The sequence below is a fragment of the Diuraphis noxia genome, unplaced genomic scaffold (genome assembly GCF_037042655.1).
Source record: "Diuraphis noxia isolate RWA-SAM2 unplaced genomic scaffold, SU_Dnox_SAM2 contig0004, whole genome shotgun sequence".
In the NCBI taxonomy this organism is placed as follows: domain Eukaryota; kingdom Metazoa; phylum Arthropoda; class Insecta; order Hemiptera; family Aphididae; genus Diuraphis; species Diuraphis noxia.
In genome coordinates, this window is record NW_028301714.1 from 60,373,255 (window position 1) to 60,401,193 (window position 27,939).

The window sequence follows — 27,939 nt, forward strand, 5'->3', positions numbered from 1 at the left end:
ACAAACACCGGATGTACCGTCCACCAATGGTTTTCGACTATAAACAATTGACCACTTTCTGCAAATGCTATTAATAATTGTTGTATTATTATTAAATTGTGAAACTTAAATATTTAGCAAAGTGTATAGTTATAACTTAAAATAGTTAAGTATAACGTTTCATGCATATGCGTGCAATGCGCATTGACTTTAAGATGATGTGTAATATTGTTATCAGTTATGGTTATTCAGAAAATTAAAAAGATAATAATATAAATTTTTACTAACAATTATTCAGTGTTGTATATTTTTTTAAATTTCATGGTAAAAAAAATAATATTTTTAAGAACATACATTTACAGAAAAAAAATCGTTGTTTAGTGATAAATAATCACCTTGCGTATTATTTTAATATATACATAATATATATGCATTTTAAATTGCGTACAATGCTGTTATTGCGCGGCTCACAACGATTATTTCATTTTAAATAGTGTAAATTAGTTTACACAATTGCATTTGACGGGATTATGCCACTACACGTTGTCAGGTAGTACTCGGATAATAATAATAACATGGACAGCTGGTGGTGGATTGTTGGATACAATTACGGTGGAGGTAGTAAATCCAAAACGAAGTCCATTCGACGTGATTGCGTGTTTTTTGCTCTTGCGCAAAAAATGCCGGCTGCGGTATTCATAATATATGTATATGTACATTATGATATAATACGATGGGGACGGGCATATACGTATATGCATGTGTGGTGTTGTCGAGGGCGATGATGACTAATGAGTCCTGGGGTTATAGTTAACTAGACGTGCATATATTATTTTCCACTGCTGCAGTGTATATACCTACCAATTATAAATTATAATATATATTTTCGGACGCCACGAGACCGCGCGTAAATAGAATTTTATATTCATCACTCTGCGCATCGAATCGTCCAATTGTAATTCAAAACTTTCACATAAATCTCTGGAGTGTACGAATTGTCATCGGCCGAAAATAAAATTATCATAATAACATTGATTCGGTACAATTGTATTGTTGAGTGAACACATAATCATTGCACACTTTGTCACTCTCTAATTCTCTACATACAAGTATAATATATGATTCGATCATATTACTCGAGTTTGTTACTCTTATATGCTATGTAATGTAATAAATTGAAGTGAAAATTCTCTCCACTGAAAATCATATTAATTGATTTAAACGTTATCAGTCAAACACGTTATTTGTTACTGCCGAATCTTCACGGACATCTGATACAATCTCCAAATTGCTGACAACCTCTATGAAGCACTTGGTCCTAATCCAGCCGACATTGAAATATTTGAAATCTACCAATTTATATAATCTTATATAATATTGTACCAATTCAAAGATGTTAACCCTTTTTTTATAGCCAATAATCTGTTTTTGTGGCTCATCCTAGTAAAAAAAAAAAAAAAATAAAATAAAAATAACGTTATGTCTTCAAAATTAGATATACTAAATAGGTTTATAATAATTTAATTTATAATAATTAATAATCCTACATAAATTATTATAATATTTTTAAATATTGTACCTGTTCCATTGATAGTATATAGCATTTAATGAAATGAACATCAATAAGAGATCTATATGTGTAATGTAATAGATATTCAATATGTATATACAGTTTAATCGAAAATAACGTTTTTGTTGTATACTTTTAATAATTTTATAATACAAAGATAAATATTATAGCAGCTGTAATAGTCGACTTTATAATTATTGTTTCTAATATATTTGTAGTTTTATTTTTTATTACATTACGGTCAAATAATAACTTCTGTAATAAAAATATTCTTTATCCTTTTCAGATTATGTCGGGCACAGTGCGCGAGTCTCCGTCGGACTTTCGAAATGGTGATTTGATAAGTCGTTTATTAGCGGCCACACCTCCGTATCAGACGAACTCAACATTTGTACCACCGGGATTATATTTTAGCGAAATGCTAAAAAGATTCGTACAGGCAAAATCTTGCACACCCTTATCCTTGAATAAAAGAGGACGAAAACGGACCTGGAAGGATAGCGGAAAGGCCGAATTACAGTCTGAAGCCAAGCAAAAGAGAATGGATTTTGTACCGATACCACCACCCGCACAAACGGAACCGCAATTTCCATTATGGTACCCGCCATTTTATCCACCTACTTACCCGCCGGTGTATTTTAAGACTCCGGAAGCGGAACCACTGAACTTACAAATACGTTCGGATCCGTTAAAGCAGGACAGACATTATTCGGCTTTCCGTGTACCCGAACCATCCAAAGTGGAAGAACTCGAAAACATCAACAACAAACAAGGGACAAGTTATTTGATGGGAAACTTGACGAAAATATACAAACAAGTGGCGCCGGAGGAAGAAAAAATTATCGACGTGGAAGGAGACGGTCCTGAAACAGCGCAAACCGAAGGTGGCGAAAAAAAAAACTGTAAGGACTTAACGGCTCTTATCGGATTAGAATTAGTTGTAGATTACGTGAAACACGGAAATAATAAAGATGGACAAAATGATCAAAATGTCAAGTGTTGCCAAAATACATAGTTCAAAGTATGTTATATAGGTATTAACGCTATTTAATCAAACGAAAATTGTTATGAAACCTGCAGTCAGTACTTTATATTTATATATATAATTTAATTCTGGTTTTAGCTCTCTAATACGTAGGTACTTTAATGATGTTCAAAATGCCATTTAAATATTTTTCTTTAGTTTTAAAACTGTTTTATATAAATTAATAATTTTATTAGACATCATGCATTCATGCTTACATGATACCGAAATACCTAAGTTATAATATGTATTATCTATATATGTATATATATATTACAGTGTGATCACGAATTAAGGTAACACTAAATTTGTCAGGTGGATGACCTTGTATTGCGATTGGGTTTTCGGGAGGTGATAGGTTGTACTTAAATACATATTTTCAGATAAATTTCAAATTTTTAACACTATTGGTGTGTCCACGCGCAATACAACTTATATTTTTTTAAATGGAAACACTATTTTTTTTCTACATATTCAGATAGATTATTTATTTTTTAAACATTTATTGTACCAAAAGTTTTTTTCTATCAACAAAACTGACCAAGTTAGAGTAAGTCAAAATTTGGATTTATGCATAATATACGTGTTTAAGAGGACGCTACACCCGCATGTGTTGTCTCCGTCTTACAAGTGCGTAACATTGCAAAAACTGTTTCGCGCGGGAAAGAACCGAGAAAGATACAGTTAAAACTAAGAAACGAAATTTTCACCATATAAAAAGGAGAATTTTGTCTGTGCAATATCGTTTTTTATTTTTCGATATCACTTATACAAAAAAAATTCTTATTGTTTTATAATACATTCATTTTGTGTTTTTTAAGCATGAATAACTTTTTTTGTAGTTCTGATATCGAAAAAATAAAAACGATATTGCACAGACAAAATTATCCTCTTTATGAGGTGAAAATTTCGTTTCTTAGTTATAACTGTAGCTTTCTCGGTTCTTTCCCACTCGAAACAGTTTTTGCAATGTTACGCACTTGTAAGACGGAGACAACGCATGCGGGTATAGCGTCCTCTTAATGCAACTCTCATTTATAACCACGGGAAATAATAATATCAGTGCCAAATAAATGTTAATTAATTAATTAATTAATTTACTTTATCTACTTACAAAATAATAATAATTTATTAATATTGTTGGGCACTTCAATGAGTATCTGTTGAAATCAAATCAAGGCGGCCATTTCTACTGAATTTTTGAGATGACTGGAATCATGTTTAGAACATAGTGGTGAAAACATCGAACAATTCATACGATAAATTAATTTAATTATTTTAAAGTTAGTAACTAACTTAATTTGCATTTATTACCATTAGCATTATAAGTATTTTGTTATACATTTAATTAATACAGTCTATGAAAAATCTTACGCTAAAAATAATGTTTAATTATTTCACACTTATTTTATTATTATTATCTGATTATTTTATCGTTATTAGAGCTATTGTAAAATAAAACAAAATTCCACTATAAATATAGTTGAAAATTTGAAATTGTAATCCTATTACAGTAGTAAGTTATAATATATTATTTCCAGTGGTTATAAATTAAAATTGTATTAAACACGTATTATGCATAAATCCAAATATTGACTTACACTAACTTGATCAGTTTTGTAGATAGAAAAAACTTTTGATACAAAAAAATGTTTAAAAAAAATAATCTATCTGAATATGTAGAAAAAAATAGCGTTTCCTTTAAAAAAATATAAGTTGTATTGCGCATGGGCACACCAATAGTGTTACAAATTTGAAATTTAACTGAAAATATGTATTTAAGACTTAAGTACTCCCTATCTCTTCCCGAAAACCCAATCGCAATACACGGTCATCCACCTGATATATTTAGTGTTACCTTAAATCATGATCACACTGTATATAAATATATATATATATTGTATATTGAGAAAAAATTGATATTCTTGATTGGTACTAACATTGATTTTATACTATAAAATATAATAAATTAATATAAAATATATATATATTAATATAATATATATAATATATATATATATATATATATATATATATAATATATTTTATATTATAAAATCAATGGTACTAATTAATTTTAACAAAAGTATTATACAGTTGATGGAAATAAAAGCTTGAGTGTAAGCCTTAAATATTAATGTTGTATACGTTTGAGTAGATAATAATTTAACCGTATTATAAGCATTCTGTAAATTATCTCAAAACAATATAATCACAAAATAGTCTGATCGATTATTATAATAATTTTATTTCAAAATATCTATCCTCAAAATTTTAGTAATATATAGCTTTTATATTTTAATTCGTATAAAATTAAATATATATTAATAGTGTATAAATCATATTATTATAATATAATATATACTATTAATAAATTACTTTATTCAGTGTTTACCTACATACAAATTTCGCAATACGATATTATCGTTAAATAGGTAATACTCATAGAAAAATAAAATAAATAATTATAATATATTATCAGAATAGTTAAAATTTTGGGTAGGTATACTAAATGTATAGAGTTCAACTGATAACGTTTTACTTTTCATTATACATTCCCGATTCCCATGAGGCCATGAAGAATAATTAAATAACATAACAATCGTTGTTCGTTATATACTATGATTTTATTGGCTTATTGTAAGATATTGAGATTTTTGATACACAATCAATCATTTAAATTTTAATGATTTATTATTATGAAACAAATTAGTAAATACTGTACAAGTGTCCACAAATATTTATATTTTATTGTTCGAATAGATTGAAATAGATTTAGTAAACAAATCTTGGAAGTAAATAGGTACATTATCTATACAAAATACAAATAACTGATAATGTTTCTATTTAAATTCGGGTTAAAAATAAATAATTTTGCATTATATAAGGCATAGGCCATAATAAATATTAATAATTGACAATTGTGAGCATGACTTTGTTTTCTGTCTTTCGTTGTATGTAAGACATACTTTGAACAATTATGAAAGTTGTTAAACGATTACATTTGAATCTCATTGTAATTATCTAGTCATTTTGTTACCTATTATATACATTATGTCATTATGCAATATATTATTACTATTATTATTATTATTACTTGGTAATCTTTAAAAACCTACTTTCAGTCGGTAAAACTTATATTAATTTTACTGCTAAATTATTTGATGTACCTATAAATTATAATGAATAATAATTATTGTTATATGTTTTATTTATATTCTTGAATTATAAATAATATTTAGTCATTCTGAAATTAATTCATTTAAGTTTTTTATTTTACTCTCATTATATTTTATACTATATACCCAATACCTATCCGTGTACCTTTACTTATCCTTTATACTTATTGGAATATTGCAACATGTTAATAGGTATCTACTACTTAATACCAGTAGTACCTATACTACCTATCTCTGTTTTCACAGTTCTATGTCACCACTAACGACACTAACCAATAACAATATTATGATAATATGTATCTGCTGCTGATTCATTATGCGATAAATTATTATTGTAAAAGGTTGGTGTCTATGGATACAATCAGTGGTGGTACCGCGGCTTAGTTTGAAGGTGGGTGGGGAGTGTAAGTAATCATTTTCACCAAACTTTTGTTGATATAATATAATATTATATTTTTTCTAACAATATGCATATAATTTTTCAAAAATAGATATTGGCTTTATTAATATACTAGTTCATCAAATTTAAAATTCTTTTATTCATATAGATACGGCTGAAGTTTAATACTCATAAATAAAAAACTAAGTAACGTATTTCTATAATAGTTATTAATTATATTTTATAAAAATATTAATAGCGGGCTCCAATAATTGAAACGTATGTTAAATTATCAAGTATAAAAATATTAGATATTATTCAAACAATAATGCAAAAATAGTTAATAGTTGTTGGTTTAATTTACTTGACATTTTTTTCCTGGTTTGGACAAACCAACATTTGAATTATTATTTTTTGTTTTTTAATGATTGTTACTATGATTACCTGTTAATGTATTATAATATAATAACCAAAATGTTTGACTATGCGGGTTTTAGTTTATATTTTAGTTAATTATCTAATACATTTTCAACCCGAACAAATACAAAAAAAAATATCAAGTGTTGATAGAATATTAATATGGTATTTCGAAATAAAAAAATTACGATCTCTGTGAATTTCTGAGCGTTCTGAAACGGTATGTGTTGATGTCCAACGAAAGTAAGAAAATGTTATCTAAATTAAATAATATTGTTATTCATAGTATTTTATTTTTATGTTTATAAGATACTATAAATACATTTCATGATACGGAATATCCTAAATGAATTTTATCTATTTATTGATTGTATTAATATATTTACTTTGTAAGATGAAGCAACCATAATATTGTATATTTATATAATGGTTGAGTAAATGGTAAATGTGTGTATTAGTGCATTGTAAACATTTATATATTATGGCAGCAGAGGAGTATTGTAGTGTTATCACTGTTATCAGTATTGTTCACACGGAGGCTCCTCTGCAGCCGGTTTACACGGAAAAAAAGTACACTAGCTGAACCTGTTCACTTTGTAGCCCGAAAATCCTACCTCTTAATGCCTCAAAATGTGTTAAATTCGTTTCCTGTGAATTTTGATTATGCATTTATACTAACAGTATATTTGTATACATAGTGATAATAGATAACGGTTAAAATAAAAGCTGTATTGCCATTTGCCTGTAGTACCCGTCGATGATTCCCGGACGAAAAGTCCGGTATGGAAATAGTTGGACAAAAAGTCCGGATTCATTTTTTGATTGCCGGACAAAAAGTCCGAACACATTTTTAGTGTAGGACAAAAAGTCCGAAAATACAAAATTGTCTATTCAATTTTCATTTATAATTATAATGTACCTTAATTATTATTATGTAAGTATATATATAGTATACACTGTAATATTATATATTATATATAATCAGTTCATATATAATTATTATTTATTTAAAAAAATGTAATTGTAATACTTTTATTACATTATTATATCATTGTACCTACTTTTTTTAAATATTTTCTTTTTTCTTATTATTTCTTATACCTAAAAAAATATTACGGAAATCCGCTATAGTTTGGTAGGTAAGTCTATATGGATCGAATGTTTATCGCAGCCGTACGTCTACAGTTTATCTACCATAATATCATACCTACAATCTACATGCTACAATAGCGTTATTACCACGATTATAATATAAATCTTGATAATTTCTGTTGTATTTATGTTAGGTATAAGAAATAATAAGAATAAGAAAATATAAAAAAAAAAAATATATATATAAAATATTATAATTACACAATTATGACAAATTAGACAATTTTGTATTTTCGGACTTTTTGTCCGACACTAAAAATGTGTTCGGACTTTTTGTCCAAATATTTCCATACCGGACTTTTTGGCCGATTATCCCCGTCGATGATGGGTTAAAGTAAAAAAAAATTAGATTGTTGAATAATTATATATAAATATATTTATATATATATATATATGTAGATAATAGTGGCGTATTTACGGGGGAATATATGACCCTTTGGTCTCTTATTCGTTATTTATCTATATTATTGTGATGCCGATGATAAGTAAACTACTCCTTCCCCTAAGAGAAATTAAATATACATATTATATCCTCCCTTAACAAAATTCTAAATACGCCACTAATAAATAAATATGTGGCGCGATGTGGCGCGATCGTACACTTAACCACGACTTTAGATAGAATGGTTGCACAATGAGTCGTTATTTTGTTTGTTATCACTAATTGTTCTTATCAAAAATCTGTTTAAAGTTACGTTATTGCGCTATCTAGGTATTAACATATACATAATAAAAATTGTACTCTGTATTTTCGTGTTACAATTTATTATTCATTAATTTTTCAAATTAATTAAATTATGAAATGAAAAATACAATGATAAGGACATCACTATGTCAGCATTATTAAATATACAAATCGATCCTGAGAAACTATTAAAATTTAGAGTGAACTAACAAAAAAACAGCAATCAAATAACTGTGAAGATCCATCAATGAATGACCACTTCACAGTTCACAAAAGCCCCGTCTGATCCTCCCAAAGTTTTTTTATTTCGTCGTCTTTAGAAATGCCAAAAAGAGTTCTAGAAGCACGATGTGACTCACGAATTGCACAATAATTAGTCATAATAATCAAAAAAGCAATACTGTTAACGTGTTCTCAAAACCAATGATCAAACACGGACTACTGTCTACATAAATTCTAATATTTAATAATACAATTTATCAAATAAATAAAAAAATATAACTTACTTTGTGATATAACAGAGTTCACCAACATTTTTTTTTAAGAATACTTAACCATTACCTAATCTAAAATGCATTTCCAAAAAAGGAGTAATAATAAATTAAACTGATACCTCATTTTTCTATCAATTTAAATTTAAATTTATATTTATTGTTTTATTTTCATTTAATCATAAAAAAGTATAAAATATTTTTATCCCAAATGTTCAATATTGATGAAGGGTGACAGTGCCCCCCCCCCCTCCCGGTAAATTGCCCATCATTTATCATTATTCATTATTTATTTGATAGTATATATTACACAAACTAAGATATTATTTAAACTGCAGTATAATATAAATGATTTTGAATTAATATGTGAAGTAGCTATCAAGATAAAAAAAATATGTTACATTTTTCTTTGTTAATTCACAATATATATCTTAAACTCTATAAAAGTCACGTTATATTTTTGACGAATTTAATTTATAGATATATAATAGTAATATAATAATAAACAAAACCTTTTTTTTCTTGATAATACAATATAGCATTATCTACCTACATGATGTATTTATTGGTTTCACATTTTGAATACATGTTGTAATGTATTTCTAAATTTAATAATTACTTCCGTCCTAAACCATATTGACATTGTAGTTCACACATTCAATATAATTCACCCTTCTGCTACATACACGTAGGTAGTTCTTTTTAATATGCACGGTCAATATTCAGCCCTACGCGTCGTATTTTCCGGTGAAATGAGTACTCAATCACCTCCGTTCTCCAACACTCGCAGCTCGCAGGAGTTTCATTCAAAATCATCGAATCATAACATCTGGTGACACGAGTTTAAAGATTATATTTCAATGAATAGACGCAATAAAAAACTTACTCGTGAACATTTTCGTTATTAAAAATGTACAGCCCAATGTGCCTTTCTGTTAGTATGGAGTTTTAGATTATGCTTTTTTTTTTTTTTTTTATTAAAAATATATTACAATCTGTTTACACATAAAACAATAAGTAACAATGATGAGTGATTTAAAGAAGACATGTCACACATGAAGAGGAGACTGCCCAGTGACAGAACCTCAGAAAATTTGAGTTCGGGCATTGAAATTTATTTTATTATTTTATTTTTAATTTAATTTAATTAAATTTTTTTTTTATTAGATTAGAAGGTCTCTAGCCCAATTTCTTTTTAACCTTCGAGGAATATTAAGAGGTAGTGTGAAAGAAGACATGTTTTTGATAAAGGGGTTAGAATGATTAATTAATTTGGAATGAGACTTAATGAGATGGATTGGAAGGCTTGGATGGGACGGATGTTAGCTGGTTTCGCTGGGCCCCATATTTGAATACCATAGGTCCATATTGGTCTTATGATAGATTTGTAAATTAATATTTTATTTGTGAGATTTATTTTTGTTTTTAGAAGAGGTAGGAGTAAATGGAGGCGGGAGTTAAGTTGTTTACGTTTATTTTTTGTATGATTTGCCCAGGTTAGCCTTTTGTCTAGAGTAATACCTAGGTATTTAGTTGATTGATGAAGAGGAATTGGTTCGTTATTAAATTTGAGTGAGGGACATTCTTTTTTCTTAAGGGAAAAATTTACCTGAGCGGATTTATTGTCATTAATTTTAATTTTCCAGTTATTAGCCCAAGACTCAATTAAATTTAAGTGCAATTGTAAGTTGTGTGAAGCGATGTCTGAGTCATTATTTGAAGCAAATATTGCTGTGTCGTCAGCAAATGTGGCGAGGAGAGTTTGATTGGAAGTGGGCATATCAGAGGTATAGATATTATAAAGTATAGGAGAGAGATCACTACCCTGAGGAACACCTGCCTTAATTTTTTGGATAGTAGAAAATTCATTTTTGTGGCGTACTGAAAAGGGCCGGTTATCAAGATAGGATTTAATTAAAAGAAATTAAGGTGAAGGGAGAAAGTGCTTAAGTTTGAAAAGAAGTCCGTCATGCCAAACGCGATCAAAGGCCTGTGATATATCGAGGAATACCGCAGGGCAAAATTGTTTTGACTCGAAAGAGGATGAAATTTTATCAACGATTCTGTGGATTTGTTGAGTTGTATTATGTTTACGACGAAATCCAAACTGAGATTTAGGTAAAATATTTTGTCGGTCAATTAGTGGCGAGATTCTATGTAAAATTAGTTTTTCGAAAAGTTTTGCAAATGTATGTAGTAAGCTGATTGGGCAATAAGAACTTGTGAGATGTTTAGGCTTGTTTGGTTTTGAGATCATGATAATTACTGAATGCTTCCAGGTTGAGGGGAAGTATGACAAGCGTAACATTGAATTATATATATATGGGTAAGGAACAAAATTGACTTTTTGGATAAATTCTTTGCTATTTTATTTGTGATATGATCATGACCAAGAGCTTTGTTAGGCCGAAGCTTGTGAATGACTGTTACGATTTCGGATGGAGAAATCGGATTGGCAGGAAGGGACATGGGTAAGGGAGAAGACAAGAATGAGATTATGCTACAGCAGCTAAGCGGTTATTTATTGAAACCTGGGAGCCGATAGTGATTAGTGATATTTCTATTAAATTATATATAATATTTTATATTTCAGCATATCACGAATTTATTACTATGTAGTTATTACCATAGATTGTATAAAAGCATAATAATAATAATATTATTATTTAGTAAAATGTTTTCAATAAATCTAATAAAAATATGTCGTTTGTGAAAACTATTGAACTAATTTATTAATTAATTAATTATTTATTAATTGAACTGATCTTTCGGTAGAAAGAAAAATTCCAATTAAAGTAGTTTTCTTCGATTAAAATTAAATACAATAATTCTTATCGTGTACCATAATAAAAGTGACCCTATCTGGCTACCTTGAATGTTTAAAATCTGTGATCACAATATTACATCAACGGACTAAGATTAATCTTAGTCCGTGATTAATCGTATTAATATTAAAAACAAATAATAATAATTTGGCTTTCACAGTCCAAACAATTTTTCTTCATTCTATATATAATGAGTGATTTTTTATGTATTTCAACTGTTAATAGTCATTAGGTATATCGGCCTACTTGGAATACAAATTATTTTACGAAGTTGCTATTATAGTTCGATGACCCTATTCTGCTGCTTTTATTATTACATTTCTGAAAATCTGGTATTAAACTTTATTTTAATAAATTGAACTGAATATTTTTCTAAAAATTATAATAAAAACATTAATTACGTCTGCTTTCATTAGTATCATTTAAATATATTGTAAGTATTAAAGTATAACTATTTAAGGATTTTGAAATTTAGACAAATGGAGTAACGGACTACAAATCACTGTTATTTCATTCCCATTACTTAAATATTACATTATTACTTATAATATAACTATATAATTATCAGTATGTCTATATTATATAATATGTCCAGAAATATAGTCGTACAATAATACAATATTGTATAAAAGTAAAAAAAAAACTACCTATTGATTTATTCTAAAATGTATACAATATCATCATTTCTGTTCAGAATATTATACTTTAGGTATGAATAAATTAAAAGCATTAGCCGTAACTCTAGAAAAATCTACTTGATAAAAATTTGTTCATATTGTTTAATTACCTATTAGCCCATATAAATATTTTATACCTTAGATTGGGCGAAATGTTATTCTCTTTTTTCAAAAAAGACGACAATTTGTGGGTTTACAGTTAAAACTGAATTAATTTTATGTGAGCGTAGGTAGTAAACGGGGACGGCGGCGTAGTTTCGTAGAATTGGCATTTTGGTAGAAGCAATTTTGATGATTAATAAAACAAATAACAATAACAATAATAATAATATTAAAATAAATGTTGTTTTTACTATTAATGAATAATGGTTGTAATAATGTAATAATAATAATAATAACGCGTACCTACTTAGTACTTACTGCCTAATCAGCCATATGGGTATCTACCCATACGAACACCGTACACCTGTTGCGTATCGCGATTACGTAAATATTATGTGCACAAACCTGCAGCTAGCCGTCGTATATGATACGGAAGAATTTCGGTTTTTATTTTAAGAATCCGTGTACCATATCTACAGAGCGGAGCAACAGGGGGATTTTCATATAATTAAGAACGAGGAACGAAAAACCCACCACAACCGTCACCAAAGTCACCGCCGCCGAAATACCGTGAAATCGTCGACGACCACTTATCGCAAGCGGGTCGGTCATTCGCGGGTCCACGAACTATCGTTATTACTTATTATTATTATTGTTATAGTATATTATTATTGCATATTATACCAAACGTGTTTGGCACGTGCTCGCCAAGTCTTCGGTATTATTACACCTCCATGTAATATCATATTATTATCGTGCACGCGCGCACACTGCAGCAGTCGGCGCGTTTCATCAGAAACCACTGCAGCAGCTGCGATCGTTAGTCGTCGACGCGTTTTTCATTACATAGCGATATCGTATTATAGTCGTCATCGTCGCGTTAAATGTCCATCGTCATCTTCACCGCCGGCACGCAGACGACAACTGCAACTCCTCCGGAACAATAATGTCCGACCGGTTCCGGACACACAACAGCGAATGCGGTGTTGGAGACCGTCACCACTGGCCGACGGCTTTCGGCGGGGCCCCGCGTCGGCCGAACAAAAAGTTTTCGACGGTCCGGAGACCCGTCACGGGAAGCGGCGAAGGACCGGATGTCAGACGACCGGACAACGGGATTTTGTTGTCATTGTCGTCTTCGCCGTCGTCGTCGTCGTCGTCGTCACAGTCGCCATCGCAGTCGCTGTCGTCCATGTCGTCCACTCCGTCTACGCAAAGCTACTATCAACCATTCCGTCGTCCAAACCCCAAAAACGTCGAAACCTGCGAGGCCATCGAATGGGAAGTCATGTCCAAACATTTTGCCAGGTGAGCGATATCGTTGTATTTATATTTATGTATGTATTTATGCAGTGCTGTAGTCCTAAAAAAAGGCAGAGGGTATACTATGAGTTATAAATTTATAATATTATACATTCATACTATCATTAGGTATCACTTTGGTAGAGGGTAAATAACACAACACACATACATTAATTGTGAAAATTAAAATTAAAACTAAACATTTTTTTCTAAATAAATTTATTGAAAAATATTCCATAAATGTTTGGATTCCGATTTTGTCAAATTATTTCTTTTCAATATTAATAATAATCTAATGACTTTTATATTTATATTATTTGGTAATTTCATTACAACAGAGAGTATACGACCTTAATCAGCAGGTATACGGAGTTTATTAGAAATAACCAGAAAGTATACGGCGTATAACCGTCGTATACCCTCCACTACAGCACTGTATTTATGTATACTTAATCTATTGGCTAGGTACTTCAGTTTTTCTAAAGGTAAGTCGCAAACATTGCACCACTTCAATTGACGGGTGGATGGTTGGGTCTGGATGAGTCGCGTTTAAGTCATTGGTTTTTTGTTATCTGGTTTCGAAGATAAAGATCCGCATAGAACCCTGATTTTAGTCTAAATTATTACAGCTGATAACTATAATAAGATTTTAATATCACCAATTATTATCGTAGTGTTCGCGACCGGGTTTTACTTAAGAACGATTAAGACATTTTGTTGGAATAACATTATCAGTTCAGATTTGGGTAAAATACTTTTTAAAAGTATTTCGAATACATGTTCCGAATACTTAAAAAAGTATTCAGAAATCAGATTATGTATTCAAATATTTTATGGTATAAGTATTCCGAATACTTTTTTTAGTAGATTAAGTGATTTTTTTTATTAGATTTCAATAACAAAAATATTATTTTTTATCAATTATTCAGTGATTATAAATGAACATAATAATGATCTCGATAATTTAGGCATATCTATTATACATACTGGCTGTTTATTATAAATTTAGTGGGACAACTAAGGTCTTTTCAGGGGGGAGGGTGTATACATTTATATATAATAGACATACAGGCACCCATTTGTTTATTACTTAAGTTTAGCTTATTATAGGGAAATCCTGAAGTCTTAATAATATCTTATCGTCATCGCTAGCTCGTTGATACAAAATTGGAAAATAAAAATTACTGTCCCAATAAAATTAGTAGAAAGCAAAATAATAAATTACTAAAAAATGTTTTGTATAGAAATATACAAATATACAAGTAAAAAAGCAATTTATATGACTGGAAAGGAATGAAATTAATTTTTAAAATGTAAAAAGTAGGTTACGAAAAAGGACATTAAAAAGTATTCAAAAAGAATTCGTAATACTACCCTAGTCTGGATTTATCACCTTTAACTCAAGTCGGCCATTCCCATTCCCATCACTGGACCCGTCAAATACCAAATACATAACTATGTTAATTATACATTATTGTATTTAAAATGACCGTATTTCGTCGTTTGTATTTGTTCTAGTACATATTAAAGTATTATTTTTGAAGAAATATTTAATTTGTTTAACTCGCAACACTTGTGGAAACGAAGATATTACGTATTCCCGATATTAAGATAACTATTTGATAAATGTCCTATTTTTGGAGTTAAATTTTATCTGTAGACGTTGGAATATGCGTTATAATATTGGTTGGTACTTCGATAGGTACTAATTACAAATTACAAATCAACAATAAAATGTTGTCATTTTTATTTCCCATACTAGATAAGAAAGGTATATTGATGTTTTTCTAGATTAAATTTTCTAATTTCACATCTCAGTGACTGCTTTGATGGACTAAGATATTTTTACTGATAAATTTATTATTTTTTTAAATATATGATATTCCATATGCGTCTATCGTCAACAGTTTTTAGGGCAAAAATAACAAATTATATATATTATGCATAATCATGCAATATGTAAGTGATTGCATATCACATTGCGTTCTTTACATTGCACGTTTTACGTTAAGTTCATAAATTATTAAACATTAATTACTCACAGTGATAGTCTTACGTTTAAATCATTATTTTTTCATTTTTTAATCGTTAAGAACTTTAACTGTCAAAAAATAATATATTAAACTAATAATATTGATTAGTATTCAGAAATTAAAGTTGGGGTTAGCGTTTTATTAAAGGAGAGTAGAAAATCGTTTATAATCGTCTTAAACATTTTAATATTTAAAATACAGGACTTTTATATTACGTATACTTACTAAGAACTAAGAACAGATGTATTATCGGTAATGGTTCTACTATCACAAAAAATTGGGGAACGCGCCTAAATGTCATTCAATATTTCACTTTAACGAATATCTTAAATTTAAATTCAATGACGAATCACTGAATCGCAAACAAGTTCTGAGCACAGTTGGTTTTTCAGTTTATATCTTTAAAGATATTAATCTAATTTATCATATATTTCTATTTCTATTGTGTTGTATTATCTTTAGTATATTTAATAGGGTAAGTCGAACTATATTTTTTCCAAAAGCAAATCGTTTGTGTAATAATATTATTTTAGATAATATCGCTAACATAATATAAGTTAATATCCACGTACTGTGTATAGCTTAAAATAAATAATTTGAATATTTAATCGTGTAGAAAGGTATAATAGTACAAAGATATTTTTGATATATATATTTTTTTTAAAAGATCGGTAGAAGTAAAATTTAAGAAAAACCTCTTACGACATTTTTAAGCTTTAGAAAAAATCTATATTTTTGACCCCATAATAGATATAAAAACTAATAATAAAAAATATTAAAACTGTAATTGTATACCTTTTATATACCTATGGGGAAGATATAATTTTAGATTCTGAATGGAGCGAAGAATGTATTAATTTTACCATGATGTATGTGTGTTTCTTTTTTTTTTGTATGTCTGTTATCACGTTTTGGGGCAGTAAAAAAGCTTCGATTTTCGACTTTAGTACTTCGTTCGATCAGAAAGTGAATCTAGTTGGTACTTTGGGGGGTCAAAAGTAAAAAATTCTCAATATCTTTCTAAATAATCGGGATAAACAAATTAAAAATTAAAGGAAAAACAAGAAATTTTACGACATTTTAAGTTTTCGACAAAATCGATTTTGGTTTTGATGTAACCTTAAAACAAATGACCATGAAATTTCCACCGAATGTTAAAAATAAGTATATTCTATCCACCACTTGTACCCTACTGTACAGCAAGTGTGACATCCACGACTTACCCACTTTTTTTGATACGTATTTACAAACAATTTGTAATTTTTTTAAGTTTTCCGTATACATATTTAAACTGATGTTTCGGATTTTGAATTATTATAAAATCAAATGTAAACACATTTTCTATTTTCTATTTATTAATTATGATTTATTATAATATTTTTCAAACAATTCGTGCACCTTCAGACTATGACGTCATACCTATATATTATGACGTTGCTCTGTTTATATAATAATTAATAGGTATATCAACATTTATTTCCAGTAGTTTTCGTTTTGTTTTGTTAGCTTAAATTTTAGAATGAATTGTCCTATAATAAAACTATTTTTTAAGAGAATTACAATTCATATATAATAATTCATAATATATATAACCTATTTCAAATACTAATATTTTTAAGGAATTTTTACATAACCATAACTCACTTCAAAATAAAAATATCATAAATATTAACGAGTGAATACAGATAATGTTTTTGCATTCAAATTTGATAATAGATAGTTTATCTAATATATAGTATATATAAAGTAAATAGGTAACACAAAATTGAAACTGCCGAACGTACATTATTTTGATTTAATATGCGTTAGTAAGACGGAGAAAATGCTTGTAGGTACGACGTCCTTTCAAATAGTTACATTGACTTGGAATCATTGGAACTTTGTTGGTACATTATACCTATATTTTTTGATATATATCCAATATTTTTGTGACATTCTTATGATACAGATTGCCACCATTTATCAAAGACAAAAATGTGAAACAGTTTAACAGCGGACATCCACGAACGAACATACCACAACATCATCATTTACAATATTATAGCGACCTGCACAAATTGCATCAGGTGGCATACGTAAGTGGCATTGTAAAATAATAATTATCTATCGTTGGAAATTTTTATCGAAAAAACGGCTTTTTGATTAGTTAATAAAATTGTTGTAAATTGACCCGTATAATATTATATAGGCCGCCAGAAGTGCTACACCCAGGAAATCAGCGGCGGTGACCGTTCATCAGTCGTGCTGCAAACCGTGGCAATGGAGCCCTTACGGAGGACCCGCCGGAACGTTTATGAACGCGTATTACCTGTCTGAGCCACAAAGGTACGACAATCACGCTAAAAATATTATCTTGGAAGACTCACTAATACAAGTGGACGAGACTGACAAAGTAATTTACCTTATATAATATTATCATTTTTTTCGTTATTATATTAGTGACCTAGACTAAGAGATCTACTAAAATAAAAAACATGATCATATCTAAAAAGTACCAGGCCGGGCTGACCATATACAGTGGAATCCGCCCCGTTTGCCCATATTAAGCAGTTTCCCGTAAAAACCGAAATTCGTTTTTAAAAAATATAATAAAAAAAGTTTTTATTTGTATTATCATATAATTGAAAAAAAAATATAATATTATAATACATTAAATTTATATTTGGACGTGAAAAGTTACAAAACGTTGTAATTATTCGCTGTCTAAGCTGTTTAGTATATGGATCTGATTGACAAATAGGCACACGCTTCAAGCTTATCAGGCGGGCTATTTTCGTTACCCTCTTGCATGAAGAACTTCTGCAACAAATCAATACAATTTTAGCCTCTCTAGCTGTAACTGGTGATTCAGTATCTTCTTCATCATCACATTTCCTTTTTTTTTAAAAAATGTTGTACTACAACATCGTCAATATAACAAATGTCTACATTATTATCAAAAAAAAGAGCATTTTCATCAATGTTTTCAAATTCGTTATGGTTTTGAATAAGTAAAAATTGTCCAGTAAACTCAGGTTGTAGACTAATAAAATTAGAAAATCCATAATGAGCGAAACAATTCATAACAGTTGTGCAGCTAACTTTTCGCCAACTTTCTGATATAAACTGTATGCATTGCGTGCAGTTAAACTTTTCGATAAACACAATCTCATAGATACGACAAAGCCCCATTAAATTAGTAGTTTTTAAATAAATATGACTGTGTATTCTAACGATATGATAAAATAAAATTTCCCACATAAACCGAATCGATATTAATATCAATATATTGCCCATATTTTTTGCAGTTATTTAATATTGTTTATATACATATGTATTGGAACCAGACATGTTTGCCTACGATAAATGGATGCTCATATTAACCGGTGCCCAGTAAAATTCTTTTGTCTTGGTGGTGGCGGTAAAATTGTGACCCGTTAAAAAAAAATTATTCAGAAATCATAATTCACAAGTTTAGGTTATATTAGGTTATTAGTATAACATAACTAGCGTTACTAGTTACTACACTGTGATACTATGTTTTTTTTTAAATTAATGATTAATGAAAAATTATTGATTAGTCAATATGACAATATTTAAATATTTAATAAGCAATTTGACTTATCAGCTTTACAGGCTTGCTGTGTTACCGGTGATAAATAATAATAATTAGATCAGAGCATGAACTAAGATATATCATAGTTCATGGATCACAGAATAGATGAAATGTGATTGGATATCAAATTGATATAAATAATTTTTTTTGTGATAATATAATATTATTTTTAGTTTTAAAAAATTGTTCTTTTTTTCTTGTTATTTTTTACCGAGTATCATGTATTGCATATTAATTATATATGCCATTGAAAGCTCTGCTAATAATAATATAATAATATATTTATACATCGCCATAATGTTATGTTATTATCATCACCATTGTCGTGTGACGCATTTCAGCTGTCGTCGGAAGTCTGGCACATGTACTTGGACAACCGTCAGTCCGAGGGCGTTTACGAAACGAAGATGGCCATGTGGCGCTGGCTGTCAACGATGATCAAGAGCTGGGCGCCAGGCTGCGGCGTATACCTGGTCGGGTCCACGATGAACGGTTTCGGCGGCGACGTGAGTGACGCGGACTTCTGTCTGCTCACCGGTTGCACGGCGGCCGCTGTGATGAGCACCGGCGTCCGGCAGCACAAAGCTGTGACCGAAGAGGAAGAACACCGGATATGCGCCGTCGAGCGACTCCAGTGGCTGATGGGATTGCTGAAAAAAGAGCGGGTCAACGACAAGATCATCACCGCGGAAATGCGCATCGTCTACGCCAAGGTGCCCATACTCAGGTTCCGGTGGATCGACGACGGTGTCAGCAAGATGGACGTGGACTTATGCTGCAACAACGTAGTGGGCATTCGCAATACGCATCTGCTTTATTGCTATTCAAGGCGTGAGTTGCACGTTTTTTCAAATTGTGTTCATATCATAATATAACAATCGATTGAGTAGCGAAATAACGACGTTCAATAATTTACATAGTTAGAAGTTAGGTTATAGAAGTTTTTTTTTTTATTATTATTATTAATTAACCCGTGACAACATAACGTACATAAGCCATTGGGTGTGGGAAGGGTATTGTAGGTTTGGGGTTTAGTAAGTTTCCACACGAAACATAGTAGGTAAGCGGGTGCATGTAGAAGTTCCCACACGAAAAAAATTGCAGCTATATAAACGTAGTTAAAATTTGATTTTTTTTTGTAAAAATAAAGTCTTTTGTAAAGTCAAATAAATTTTTTGAATCTAGTCCAAATATACAGGGTGTCCCACAGAGATCTGACATTCTGACAAATGAAATAACTTTTGTTCTAATCAATATTTTTAAAAAATGTCTTTTAAATATAATTCATAGACACTTGCGCTACATTTTTAGAATATATTTTTATTTTTATTTTTGAATACTGAAAATAAAAAACTTAAAAATTGATAAAAAATTTTTTCGAAATATTCAATATAGCCAATTTGTAAGTCTGATTTTTAGAAAAATGTATATGGTAAAAACACCTATTTAAGTCAAATGGCTGATTTTTTATAAATTTTTTTAATATTAATATTTTCGTTGAGTAAATTACGATCTAGTTTATGTTAGAAACCTTATAATTTCAAATAATAATAAAGTTTTTTAAAAATATTTTATAAGAACATTTTTAAATAAGTGCATGTTAAAATCTAATTATTTTTTTTATTATTTATTTTAATAATATGTGATGTATAAACAATAAATTAGTATAATTTACCTAACGAAAATATTGATATTTAAAAAAATTTAAAAAAATCAGCTTTTGACTTAAATAAGTGTTTTTACCATATAAATTTTTCTGAAAATCAAATTTACAAATTGGCTATATTGAATATAAAGAAAAAAAATTTATCAATTTTAAGTTTTTTATTTTAAGTATTAAAAAATAAAAAATGTAGCACAAGTGTCTATGGATTATATTTAAAAGAAATTTTTAAAAAATATTGATTATAACAAAAGTTATTTCATTTGTCAGAATGTCATATCTCTTTGGGGCACCCTGTATAATGAAAATTAATAATATAATTGTCCAGATATTATTTGTACTCTCGCAAGTGCTTAAAGTAAGATTTGTATCAGAATTAGCACTATCTTCGATGTAATGTATTTGAGCTTTCGCGATAAGCCAAATAAAATTACTCTTTAAAAAGTGTATTTTTTTTCTGCTATTATCATTGGTTTTAGAATCAATGCTATTACAACTTTTATTATTTTATATCTATGTACAAATAATATGTGGACCATACCTACACATTATATTATTAATTTTCATTATATATTTGGACTAGATTCAATTAAAAAATTAATTGGACTTTTTTTATGCAACACAAAAACAAACAAATTTTAACCACACCAACTACGTTTTAGTTGTCAGTCCTCAGTCTGAATAAAGTAGGAAAGAAGCTTGTATTCGATATATTTTTTTTTCTTATGGGAACTTACTTAGTGTAAATTTTTTTGTGTGGGAACTTACGTATTATGCATACCCTTGTGTGATTTTTACCTGCTATATCTCGTGTGGGAACTTACATTCGCCCGTAGGTTTAGGGTTGGGTAGGTTTGTTGGTAAACGTGTGTGGTTTTCGGCAGAATTTTGAATTGGGCACTCGTAGGTTTCTGTCATGCCCGGGTGGGGGGGCGGTGGCCTCTCCAGACAGCGTGAACTGCCCGGAATGCGATGCCGCCCATGATCGGGATTCGAACCGGTGACGATGCGCGTAGCCACCAACAACTAAATCCGCTGGGCTACTACACCCCCATTATGATAGTAATTAGGTACCTAATGTGTAAAACTAATATCAATTATAGTTAAGTGTAATATTCATAATTTGATTTAATATGTAACTTTATTAAATATTATCCGACCGTATTATATCATTATGATTGAGATATATCATAGCTTAGTATATAGACTATAGATTAATAGTTAGATATTGCCCTACTAAAACCTCATAATTTTATCTACCATAATGACTAAGTGAGTGGGATCGTTCATTATTTTACTAACACAACACTTGGGCAGGAATCGGCCATAATCAAATTCTTTAGTTTTTGATTTAATATTTATATAGTTGATTTACATACTATATGTCTAATATCAAGTGCCATCAATGGGTGACTTCTTACTCTAAAACGCAAAAAAAAATTTTTTGTTCTATCATCACATAATATACTTATTGTGCTAAATTTAATACAGATTGTGTATATCTTATAAAAAAAAAAAAAAATGTGTCTGGTTGAAAAACACTGGATGATAATGCGACGTGATGACGTATGTTTAGTTTTAGAATACATAATCGGTTTTTCTCTAAACCCGAATCCAACATATTATCGTGTTGTAATTATCGTACTGTAATCCCCAGCGTATCGTGTAAATAGTAAATGTTTTTATTGGTATTTCAGTCGATTACCGGGTCAGGCCACTGGTAGTGACCATTAAACTGTGGGCGTCCCATCACAACATCAACGATCCGAAAAAAATGACGCTGTCCAGTTACTCGCTGGTGCTGATGGTTATCAATTTCTTACAAAGTAAGATATAAATATACTTATACTCACTAAACTATAACACATCTTGTAAAAATCACAAAATTCTGCGGGACGACGATAAATGATGTGATGTATTATCGTCATGGAAATCATCACGAAAAATTACAACGTACAACTTTCGTGGGTGATAGATCGTCAAGATCTAAGTATTAAATCTGTATCTATGCACAGACTAGCTCGAATTTGGAATTATTGATTACAGGAGCTCAATCTAACAATTTTAAAACTGCGTTCAAAAGTGCAAAACTATAGTCAACACCGACTCGCGGGGGGCCATTTTAAATGCTACATTTCAACTTGGTTGTATAGTCATTACTTTAAAAAGACATTTTTTGATGATATTATAATTCTCATACATAACTGTACCACAGACATATTCTGATAAACTACAATAGTTTATTCATTATTGTACATATCTGTGCATTAGGCAATAAGCAAGAGTGGTACCTACTAGTTACTACCTATGGTATATAAAAAAACTTTAACAATATATTTAGCAAGGTAATGATAGCTATTCTAAACACTCAAACCACAAAAATGACAGAAAAACATTTCTGATAGCATTGAATCCAATTGGAATGAGTTCAAGCATTGCATATTTACATTATATTTATATTTGCGATTCACAGGCGTGGTACCGCCCGTGTTACCGTCGCTGCAGTGCATCTATGGCATGAAGTTCTCGTCCTACACCGACATCGAATTCGTTCACATGCACGAACAGTTGCCTAGCAGTGGTTGGAGAAGCGACAATAAACAGAGTCTTGGCGAGTTGCTTTTGCAGTTTTTCAAATACTACAACGATTTCAAGTGAAAATGATTTAAAATATTATTTATAGTTATTACTTATAAGTTGGTATGTGTGTGTGTGCGCTTGTGTCAACTTACTTTTATCATATAACTTATTGTATTATCATTTTTCGCTGTTGGATTCGGAACTTAATGCATTTAAAAAATACTTGAGTCTAAACATGCATGCACTCATGTGCTTTAAAATTATACACATTATTTTTTTTACTCGCAATTTTGATAAAAACAAATATTTTACTAAAAAGTTTTTTATATTTTATAATTTCTACTAAATATTTTTTAAATAAAACAAGAACCATGAAATATAAACAAATTTAAATTAAAAAATATTCCCTTAAAATACCACAAAATCACAAAATATGCAAAAATTTGGACAATAAACTATTAATATTTTTTTGGTTGGCTTGTAAAAATAATTTTAAGCGTGTTCAGCGATAAATCTGGTTGCTCAAAATAAACATGCAAATGTAATATCATTAAAACCTTAAATTTAACGTGGTGTACTATCGCGGGACCTGTGCTAGAAAAAGATGAAATGTAATATACATGCATACAAAGGAAGCAATCTACATTTTTTATTTTACAATGAAGTCTTTTTATTTACATATCTCTTGGAGCAAATATCGCTTCCAATAAGTACAAATTTTTTAAAAAATATATTATAATATATAATCCACCTTTGAACTCTGTATTACAATATACTGTAGCATTTATTCATTTATTTATAGTTTTTTTTTTTTTTTTTTTTTTTTTGGTGCAAGTATTTCTAAAATAATTTATTGTATTAAACTAAATACTAGATGGCAGATATTTTTAAATTGTATATTTAATGATTAATAATATATAATTTATTAAATGTTTATGTTGTTTGATTGGTTTAATACAATAGAATATTTTTGATATTAAAACCCTGATGTTTTTTTCAATATAAAAATTTGTGTATAAAAAAAGAAAAAATGTATATAAGTTATTTAGTTATCTTTTTTTTGTTATAAAATTGATCCATTTGAAGGAACTTGAGAAAATGTGGTGTCAATTACCCAAATTCAATATGAGTAAATGTAGATCATTAAATATTGCTTACACCATTAGTAGTAGTTTTTTTATTAGTATACCTACGGTGCTAATTATAACTAATTAAATTATGTATCTGTTTATAGTTTTTATAAATACGCAGTGTCTGTGAGAATGGGATCACCGATACCGCTAGAAAGTTGTCGAATGGCCGACGCGGTAAAAAATAATCCAGGACAGTGGAAATTCATAGGGATCGAAGGTATGTATCAAAACGTTGATTTTATTTTATCGTTAAATATTAAAATGTATAGTATAAATAATAATGACTGTATATTAATTTTACACATATTACGTAGTTCTATGGAATGGAAAAGTATGAGCGTCTTAAACAGTGAGCTCTAATCCATTTGGGTAGGAGGAGAGAGGTCAAGAAGCACGCAAACATAATTTTAAATTTTACAGAAAAACATAATATAATATTTAATAGAATATAATGCATATTTTTTATTTAAAATATTAATGAATATTTAATTATTGCTATGCGGTTTAAGACGATGCTACAAACTAACGATCGATTTATCAATCCATTTTCGTCTATTGTATATTAGAAATTTAAGAGGACGTCGCACCCTCATGTGTAGTTCTTACACGCGTACGACATAAGATTTTCGTTCCCTATTATCACTAGGGTTCTGTCGGAATTAGAGTGAATTGGCCTATTATAAAACTTTTAGGCAAGAAAATTATCCATGTTTTCTCGTTCTGTTTTTTAAGGTATTTAAGTGAGTTATGAGTACGTAAAATTTTAATGGAAATCTGGTATGTCGTACGTGTGAAAGACGAAGACAACACATGCGCGTGCGACGTCCTCTTAAAACTTTACTAAAAATAGTCGCCGATATAATAAGGATGCTGTAATGTTCATCAAACTTTACATCAAGCTGATTTTGATTTCTTATAATTATCCTAAATGCACAATTTTAAATTTGTTGATACTTAAATTGTCAATATTGTCATGGCTATTTTTTTTTCATTTTTCAGAACCTTTTGAAAAAACAAACACAGCACGGTCTGTGAATAACCATAATGTATTTGCCCAAATCAAAGAAGCCATTACTAATAGTTACAATCAATTAAAAGAAACGATGTCATTGGATTCAATATTTTTTTAGTTTGTAATGTATCAAAACTGAAAAAAAAATCAAAAAAAAAAAAGAAAACAACAAAATTACTATAAAAAAAAAATTATGAAAACGACAAGAAAACTTCGTGTGGCTTTCGTCTGACATTGTTATATAGCGTACACTTACTTTTTAAGAAAGGTAAACTCGGGAAAACCGTAATGAAAACAAAAAAAATTTACAAAAACGTACAAAAAAAACTTGTTTTAGCTAATACGAAAATTGAGTAAAGAAAAAAATTGCTCGAATTTATAGCACATAAGTATTATTATATTAAATTATATTATATTGTTGAGTTTATATATCAAAGAAAAAACCTCCGCATGAACCTCCGCCATCATCAATCGAATACAAGACTTTTTAATTTGTTACTATTCTTATATATATATATATTACGTATAATACTATTATGAAATTAAATCTGCCCTGTTGTATAGGTAACTAGTTACTGTAGGTATTGGAAAAAAAAATTGCAAGCGCTATCTTGTATTTAGTATAATTTATCACTGTGTTGACTACGATGTATTTTGAATTATACATTTATAGATTCTATAGTAAATTTTGCGTTATTATATTAATCATCTTTATTAATAAATATCTTTTTCAAACGATCTGAAAAATGTTTATTAATTTTAAACTGTCTTATTAGTTAAATACTTTTATGACTAGAGCTCGGATGTTTATGACTTGGCATATTGTTTTCGCGCAGCTAGAATTATATCGGAGTGTGATATCAATTTGTTTCATGAAATCTATATTACAAAATAATAGACATATTTTTTTTTTTTTAATTTTCCAGTTTACAAAAACATATTTTCAGATTGTCGAAGGTCTTTCAAATTTTAAAATCAAAATCATTGTTATACAGTGTAATCTTGATCTTTAAATTATTTAACCTTTGTAACTTGTATTTTAGTTTATATATTTATAATATATATATATTATATATATATTAAATTATTACGAATTACTACTTCTATCCCATTTTTTGTAATTGTTTGAAATAGATATAATATTTATAACACATTTAATAGTGTTTATAATTTATTTTGAATTATTATTAACACCTTTTTTGCGTTAATTTTTTGCATAATTTGTTGGAAAATAGGTATATTTGATATATTTAAAAGCATATAATTGCATATTTTGAAATTATTTATTGCATATATTTTAATGATATTTTGGTTATTAACATCCGAGCTCTAATTATTATTATCGTACTGTATATGCATGAAAATGGCCATCAATTCCTGAAGACTGTAATGTTGAGACTTAAAAATATGGAATTCTTGACTGACCCATAATTATTATTGTTTTTACTTAAAAATATTGTCATCCAGATTAAAATCCACCGATCCACGGTTAAAATAACATCTGGTTTATACATTTATAATATACCCTTTTATATAAGAAACTACATAATATGATGAATGTATGTGTATACAGGCATTAACTCTTGTGATATTAAACCATAAAATGATTTAAACGAATCCTTATAAACATTAGAAAGAAAAAAATTGTTATCTTGGCTTTTTCCAATATTTAAATCTCCAACTATACAAGTTCCACTAACCTTTCATGCCTAAACAAAAACAACTGATAAAAACATTCATTGCACCATATTATATTAACACACCCAAAATTAAGCGATGTTTTAAGACAGAAATATTCAGTTAAAACTTAAAAACCAATAATTTATGTAGTATTTATGCCAATGATAAGAAATATTTAATGTCTGATTTTCCAAGCATAATATATAATTTTAATTTTAAACACATCACAATCAATTATCAGCCAAATAATCAATGAAATTAATGACCGTAAAAATAATATATCTTTTGCATGGATTCCGGTACACTTCGGTAGGTTAATCTTTCTAAAAAATAAAATAAAATAAATTTTCACTAAAACTTAAATTTGACAAAAATAGTCTTTTAAAATTTAAAATTAATTTGTAATACACCATAATTTATTAAATCAAAAAACTATTGTAATTTTTACATACAATTACTTT

General features: G+C 28.9%; 2 protein-coding genes across 3 annotated transcripts in view; both read left to right on the forward strand.

Moving 5' to 3' along the window:
• The window catches only part of LOC149056271 (uncharacterized), a 49,157-nt gene that overhangs the window by 20,360 nt on the left and 858 nt on the right, over positions 1-27,939 (forward strand). Inside the window, exon 2 of one of the 2 annotated variants that reach the window (XR_016191349.1) lies at positions 1,836-3,876. Coding sequence is in view for 1 of the 2 variants with exons in the window: in XM_089225445.1 (XP_089081571.1) it covers positions 1,839-2,564 (726 nt within the window). In the remaining variant the exon portion in view is untranslated. Of the gene's footprint in view, positions 1-1,835; positions 6,411-27,939 lie in introns of those variants that run through there. The other variant, XM_089225445.1, reaches the window with a different exon arrangement.
• On the forward strand, positions 13,247-26,562 carry LOC107170895 (poly(A) RNA polymerase gld-2 homolog A-like). Its single transcript, XM_089227394.1, has 8 exons — positions 13,247-13,788; positions 17,764-17,890; positions 18,004-18,207; positions 19,752-20,241; positions 22,771-22,899; positions 23,547-23,727; positions 24,888-25,003; positions 25,786-26,562. The coding sequence occupies exons 1-8, from the start codon at positions 13,427-13,429 to the stop codon at positions 25,914-25,916; spliced, it is 1,740 nt and encodes a 579-aa protein (XP_089083520.1). The 5' UTR covers positions 13,247-13,426; the 3' UTR covers positions 25,917-26,562.